This window comes from Vigna unguiculata, chromosome 3 (genome assembly GCF_037176805.1).
Source record: "Vigna unguiculata cultivar grain cowpea cultivar isolate G323 ecotype 2 chromosome 3, ASM3717680v1, whole genome shotgun sequence".
In the NCBI taxonomy this organism is placed as follows: Eukaryota; Viridiplantae; Streptophyta; class Magnoliopsida; order Fabales; family Fabaceae; genus Vigna; species Vigna unguiculata.
The window spans coordinates 49458393-49466276 of record NC_140794.1 but is presented as its reverse complement, the minus strand read 5'-3'; the positions used below and the strand labels follow the sequence as shown (position 1 = coordinate 49466276).

The 7884-nt window shown below is 30.3% G+C and overlaps 1 protein-coding gene across 2 annotated transcripts; it reads right to left on the bottom strand.

Annotated features, from left to right (window-relative positions):
• Positions 1–3940: 3940 nt before the first annotated feature.
• LOC114176750 (transcription factor HHO6-like) lies at positions 3941–6247 on the bottom strand. Of its 2 annotated transcripts, none has more exons than XM_028061891.2 (5): positions 5838–6247; positions 5525–5712; positions 4859–5222; positions 4559–4635; positions 3941–4455 (listed from the first exon to the last, which is right to left on the bottom strand). In XM_028061891.2, exons 1-5 carry the CDS (start codon positions 6037–6039, stop codon positions 4201–4203), a joined length of 1086 nt encoding a protein of 361 aa, XP_027917692.1. In that variant the 5' UTR covers positions 6040–6247; the 3' UTR covers positions 3941–4200. The 2 variants fall into 2 exon arrangements, with proteins under 2 accessions (XP_027917692.1, XP_027917691.1); XM_028061890.2 differs by having other exon boundaries at positions 3941–4458; positions 5838–6227.
• Positions 6248–7884: the final 1637 nt, after the last annotated feature.

Below are 7884 nucleotides of genomic sequence, written 5' to 3'. Positions count from 1 at the left end.
GTGACAGGGATGTGAAAGAAAGAGGTGAATAAAATATGAGAAACAAAAGTATTAATATTTTACCTGAAGAGATTATTATGTTTAGAACAATGTTCAACAAATTTAACAAAGAGTGATAAAAAGTCTGAAATTGATTATCCTTTTGGACATAAATTATGGCTTTGAACATAATCAATTATATTATGTTGACATTATTATTAGTAATTAATTAATATTACAAATAAAATAATTATAATATATAAATAATTTCCTTAATTAGACTTATAATATCCTATTCATAAACACCAATATTTCAAATTTCAAATATTCCATAAATAAAACAATTATCTCGAAACTTAACTTTAACAAAATAAATCTAAAGAAATTTTAATAAATAATTAAATTACATAATTTTTTTTCAATCATATCAACTATAAATTTACATTTAATGTTAATTGATATTATTTTTTATCTATATGCTCATAAAAAAATATAGATTTCTTTACTAAACAAAAAATATATCTATAAAAACAATTTAACCATAAAATCGAATTTATAATTGATTTGAAAAATGATAAGGTAAAACGCTACACATAAGGATAGAGGCATTATATGTAAAAAATAATAATATTTTGATTAATAAATTTTAACAATCTTCTCTTATAATATTTATAATATAAAATTATTTTTTAAATTATTTTGAATTATTAAAAAAATACAATTTAAAAAATATTATCTAAAGATAAATTTGTCAAAATATAATAATCAAAAAATTATTTTTCATATAAAAAATTAAAATTATTGTGTTCAAACTGATGTGACAAAAAGCCCAACTACGACCAAGTGCTGAAAACCACGTGTCTACATATGATTTTGAGGTTTATGTGAGTCGATAATGACGCGTTTTCTTCACAGAGCACGACACGACGACAGAATCTTGCCCTCCGATCTCATCAACAACTTAAACACGGAACAAATACGTCTGAAAACCTGAATTTTTTGTCATCGAAAGAACTAGATAAAATTTCTAAATTACTTAAAGTTATGTATATTTAATTACTTTTAGTTTTAATATCTCACTATTTTTTATTCCAAGTTTTTTACCACGTGTTTATAATGAAAATACATTTTTTACTATAATATCTCGAATGCAGAAATATACTAACGGGTATGAACACCATGCAAAATAATAATAGTAATAATCTATTATTTATTCTTTTAAATGATTTAGTGTAAGTGATTAATTCATTAAAAAAATAATAATAATATATTAATCAATAATTTAAAAAAATAAAAAATAAAAAATAAAAAAATAAAACTAATAATAATAATCCAAATGAATATTTCAAAAAGGAATTCAATTATATTTGTAACTTTACTTTTTAAGACAACTTTTATAATCCGAAGAGAAATAGAAGTAAATAAACATTAGATAAATGTTATAATAGAAAACACCGTGAAAATATGAAATAACATTATTTTATTACCTTTATGTAAAATTCAACATGAAAAACCTACACATAAAGGCAGAGAACAAAAAGGCTGAGCCACCCACCGCCAGATTAGGATTCAGCCAATGGCTTTTCTACACATATATGTGTAGTTATTGCATAACAGTGATGGAAATGGAATGAATTTCTCTGTTTGATAATCGTAATAAAATATCTTGAAATTCAGGTAAATTCTTTTATTCATTACTATTCTTAAATTAGAATTTCAATTCCATGTATTTATTCATCTTTTTTCATAATTGACCTTTTCACATGACAAACTAAAATATAACACGATTTGATACAAAGAGATAAATATGAGTTTTTTTATTCTTTTTAATCGTGAAATATTAATTATTAGTGGGAGAAATTAAATTCATAATCTCTTCTATTTTCTTTTCCAAATTTTTCCATTAATTTTATATTTTTTAAATATTGGTAAAAAAATTGAATCAAAGGACCTCTCACGTTGTTTTTCTCATTTTTTTTTACCTTATCTCTTTACATTTGAGTTGGTAGAGTGTGTATATCTAGAGTTGTCAAAATGGACTGTCCGGTCCGACTTGATCTACTACGGATTGGTTACTTAGTGGATCAAACAAACCTGGCTTACATATAAGCAAGTCGAAAATTTGTAAACTCGGCCTGGTCCACCACGGGTTGGTGGGTTAAATGGATTAGCTAACTAGTTCATTTAATTAGAATAAAAAATATTTTTTTTCTTAAGTCATAAATTATAATTCGGATTAAAATTTAAATAAACTTCAATACAATCTAAATACAATCCAAAATTATGTTAAACTCCAATATAAACCAAAATTAAAAAAAAGAACAAATTACTATCTAAGATCAAAACATTTTTGTCACTTATCCGACTATAATATTAGAGTCTTGAATGGATAAATTCACAACATTTTCAAGAAGCATCTTCTTTATCCCCATCTATTTGGAGTTGAAGCTAGGTTTCCATTTGTCAACCCACTAATGTGTTTGGTTAAAAAAACATGCCCAATATTGCAAACCCAACATAATGTGTGTGACCATACGAGTTGGTGGGCCAACCCGGCTCACCATGGGTTCAACCGGGATGAATCGGGTTCTTGGTGGATCGGATAAAAAATTGACCCGTACTGACATTTGTAAAAAACTTTCAACCCAAACCCGTGGTGGACTGGATTGACCCACGGGTTCTGACCCACTTTGACGGCTCTATGTATATCTTATGTGTTTTATACATAAGTAGGAATATAAAAAAAAAATCGTACTTGCACATAAAACTCACAACAGAGAGTAAATAAATATTATAAATAGATATCAGGTATGGATATTTTTTATACCTGTCTGTTATCAGGACAGGTTCGAGTATCATAATATTCATATCCGTGGATACATGTACCCTAATTTAAATTAAAAAAATAAGATTAAAATATTAACCCATTGATTTTGAATGAGTTATTTTTTATCAATTGGTTTAAAAAAATTTCAATTTCTTTGTAAATTGTCATTCAATATTATTTAAATAAGTTATTTGCACTTTATTTGAAATTTATGAATATTATGCATTGTATTTTTATTTGAATTTGTGGTTAAAATATATTATTAAATATTAAAATTTTCTTTTGTAAATACTTGCGGATACCCCTAAACATCCGTGGATATTAAAAAAATATGCGGATACCCATGCAATAAATATCCGCACGGATATTGATATCCCTGTATCAAAGGAATTTCCATGTTTCTTAGGAAATTATAATAGACATACACAATTATACAAGGACAATGGTAGATAGGGATGGCAACAGGTCGGGTCGGGCACAGATAGTATGATACCCGTACCCGACCCGCTAAAAAAAAATCCGCCCGTTACCCGCCCGTTTACCCGTCGAGTATCCGCTTAAAAAATACCCACGGATATTTTTAAAACCCGCGGGTACCCGTGGATACCCGATACCCGCAAATATTTAAAAAAATATGAATTTTATAAATTTTTTAATATAAAATTATAAAAATAAAATATAAATTAAATTAAATTATTATAATTATAATTAAATTTGACATAATAAAATATACTGTTACTTCTAATTTTAATTAAATTTAACTTAATAAAATATAAATTAAATATTAATTTTAATTTTTTGCGGGTAACGGGTACCCGCGGGTACGGATAGTATGATACCCGTACCCGACCCGTTTATAACCGGGTATTAAAATACCCGTTACTCGCTACCCGCGGGTAATAAATACCCGCGGGTAGTAACTATCCGTCGCGGATTTTATCCGCGAATATCTGCGGGCACGGGTATTTTTGCCATCCCTAATGGTAGACTTTATTTTTTAACTCGCATATAACCTACATTAAATTACATCAAAAATTAAAAGATGATAATAAAAAAAAGTTAAAATATAATTTTACTTTATATAAATAAATCTGAAGATAAATGCATAAAAGTAACTGAAGGAAGTTGGGAAGGTAGTAAACTCAAGAAATTTATTCAATAAAATTACTCCTAGTAAGATTTATAGCGGTGATACAAAAGCTTCATAAAGCAGAGGGCAGAGAACTCTGAAACAGTGTAAAATCTCAACCTATTCACTCTACAAGTCTCATTATTCTAACATCGATCGGATTGAATTCCTTGTATGTGTTAGATCTGTTATTTTCATGCTGTCAAATTTTGATTCTTCATTTATGATAATATGCTTTACTCTTGTGTTGGAAAATCTTAGAAGGTCATAGAGGTTCAGCTTCTGGTTGGTGGTGAAAGCCACTTTTCCAATTGTGGCAATCTGATTGTTCATCTTCTTCTGTTTCCATGCTGTTGCGTCCAGACCCTCCTAAGAAAAGAGGACCTTGTGGAGACCCAGATTGTGATAAGTTCCCTTTTGATTTATTATTATCTCCACATTTTTCTTCTACCACAAGACATAATCCACCATTAGCCAGCTCCACCGAAGAAACTTGAGGTCTTCTAAAATGAAGTCTGTACTTCTGATTCAACCACAAATTTGCATCACTCATTCAGAAAATAAATTTATGTTCTTTATTTAAACAAAAGTTTATCCAAACATAATCTAAATAAAACACTCACCTGCAAATGGCTTTTCACTTCATCATTGGTGAGGCCTACCACCTGCATCAGTTCTCTAATCTGCTTTGGAGTGGCCACTACAGTAAGCAAACCAATTATAGAGATAAGACTAACTTTTTCCAATTCCAGTTGGAAGATTCTGAATTCAATAGAAAAATGAAAAAGAAAAAATCATCCACCATTGATTATGCAGATAAGGTCAAGAATTTGTGAGCCCACACTAATTTGCAAAAAAAGGAATCATTCACTCTTGTAAACCTTCTCCCTCTTAATTATGTTTAAATGCTAACTTTAATCTACCTTGTGGTCCCCCTAATTGTTGAAGGGCATCAACAAATCGCCTATGAAGTTCTGGTGACCAGCATCGCCTTTGTTTCCTCGGATTCTGCTGAGGTTGTGCTTGACCCTTTCTCTCTAATGAGCTTGTTGTAATCAAGGACGAACCATGTTCATTACCACTTTCTGTTTTTCTATGATTCAATTCAAACACTGGTCTCCTCAGACCAAGGCTAGGAACCTGTGACACCCCCTTGTCTTCACTCATCACTGTTTTTAACACACAATTGTTTCCATTTAATGCTGGTGCTGCTCCTCTACTCTTGTTGGTCTCATTCTCTGGTTGATTTGGATTGTCGGGGACACATCGATCATCCTCTTCAGTCCTCTGTACGTTACCGAATAAAAATGACTAAACTTTTGTTCTTATAATTCTGTAGAAAAAAACTGTTATAAAATAGAATCCTTTTACCTGAAAAATTCTTACGTGGTCTAAAATCCCTCATAGTATAGGATAACTACAGTCTAAAAGCTATCATAGCATAGGATAACATAGTTATCTCAATCTTCAAACACGTAATCGAATATTGTGAATGCCTTTATGAACAAAATTCTTAATCGTATGTCATGTGATGATTGATTGTGACCATGAATGTGAGCTATATAATAATTTCTGAAATAAAAATTTACCGGTTTGGATTCAACGTTCCATAGCCGAACAGAGTTCATCCAATTCTTCATGTTACTGCGTTCCTTACCCATGTTTAAAGTCTCACTTCCTTCAGAATTGGTTTTCAAAAGTGGCATATATTCTTCAACCACTGGTTCTTCTTGCATTCTCACACCTCCGTTTATCTCCTCTTTCAATTTAGTAATAGCTTCATGCAGATCGCAGACCCCCAAAGAATATATTAATCATCAACACACCAAAACTTGCGCAATAATCACATAAAAAATGTTCACTTTGAAAATTCTACAAAAAAAGGACAAGTTCTTAACCCACCATCGTTCACCAGGACCATGCAAAGAGGAAGTTCACGTTTGAAAGACTCGATCTTTCTCTTCTCATCTTCCAACTTTTTGAGAAAATCCTGAAGCGTGGCCATTCTCCGAGACCCATCTTCGCTCCGAGCAACCTCGCCAAGAATCTGACGAACGGTTCTTCCCGGGACAAAGGCCAAGCTCAAATCCAAACTCGGTTCCATCTTCGGGTAACAGACTCAGGATTAGGAACAAAACAAAGAAAAATGTTAACTAATTTCACAGTTTCAGTGTGGCGTTGCGTGCTGAAGCTTGAGGTGCCAAACCATTGTTAGTATAGTTTGATTACAAAGAGAGAGGGAGAAGGGGATAGAGATTCATTTATTTATATTAGTGTGATTATTGTGATTCCGGACAGAAAGATTCAGTGATCGCATTCGTGTCGTCGCGTAACCCCATTACTGTAAATGTGTAGTGTGACTCAAAACAAAGCCCAACGGTTGTTAATAATTTGCGAACAATTTTTTTTTTTTTTTCTTTTGGAAAAGAATAACAAGAAAAACAAATGGTGTGTGGTTGAGATGAGAATCTTTTGATTCCACAATATCACGGCTTGTGCAATATGGCTGTGTTACATTAATTGGTTGGATGAAATTTAATAGTTTTGAATGGGTGTGGTTTCTGGGAGATTCTTTGCTTACTATAGGCTTGTGCCTGGTAACCTATACGTACAACTTGAGCAAACGTTTGACCCACACATGTTGAATGCCGTTGAATAATAATTGAGCCAAAGTTTTTAAATATTTCTTTGACATTTTTTATAATTTATGTGTTTTTTATTACAAAGCTCTAATTTCATGCATTGTCTATATATCATTTTATATTATCACGGTCTCTAAGTTGAATTTCGTGAGAAAGTGTTTGAAAAACGCATTACGTAACCTCAACCAAGACCAATTGATGAATTTCTTTCTCGTGTTTGGCATGTTATTTTACCCTGTTCTTTTAATAATAAGTTTTTGGAATATTTCGATAACCGACCACGGTTTTTTTTTTCTTTCAACCGGTCTTTGTCTTCATCTTAATAATACCTATAGAATAATTATTGTGAAATTTAATAAGAATGACTGTGTAACAATATTTATACAATTAGTAAATTTTAATTAAATTTATTACAAGCGCAAAATTGCAAAAGAAAGATAGCCCTCAACGACATATTTCGTGAGACTGTATTTGTAGAAAATGCAAGGTGAACCATAACCATCGTTGTAGGTGAAAGATAATGATGAGTGCGAAAAGAAGTACTGAAGTAGATAGATTTCCCTGTGATTTTAACTACGGCTGTTCTCGTAATTTTCGTTTATCATATTTATTTCATATTCTCAATAAGATTGCATTGGAACATTATATTATAGGTTAAGTGCATACTTTTGAGTATCATATTATAATCTCAAATTGAATTCAATTAAATCCACATGTTTTCTATAAAACATTTTGTAGTCTACTTTGTCTAATTTGACATTATGACCTTTTCTAAGCAAATGCATTTTGTTAGACTATTAAGTCATAAAGTATTTTGATTAGTTTATATAGTTAGGATTTTCACTAATCTAAGTCAATTCTCAACACTAACATTTTGGATTTTATACCACTTATGATAGTTTTTGGAGAAAAAAAATCACTAAAAAAACAACATTAATTAGACATGAATTCAACTCATATAACACATTTACATTACTATAATACAAAATCTTAAAATAATAAATTTTTGGTCATATGATACTCAATTTTCTCAATATCACTTAACGTAAAACTTAAATTCATACTTCAATTTTCAATATGTAACATATACTAATATATAAAAGAATAATTTAAGAGATCATGTAATAAGTGACATTGTGTAAATAAAAGAAAGGCAAAATAAACTCAAACTTGGATGTATCAGCCAATGACTCTAAGCTTGCTAAGAAATGAATGAAATGTAACCTTTAACATTTGATAGTGATGGAGTCCTTGCTAATGACACTTAAACTTATGAAAATCTATACAAATGTTGAAAGTTCATTAAT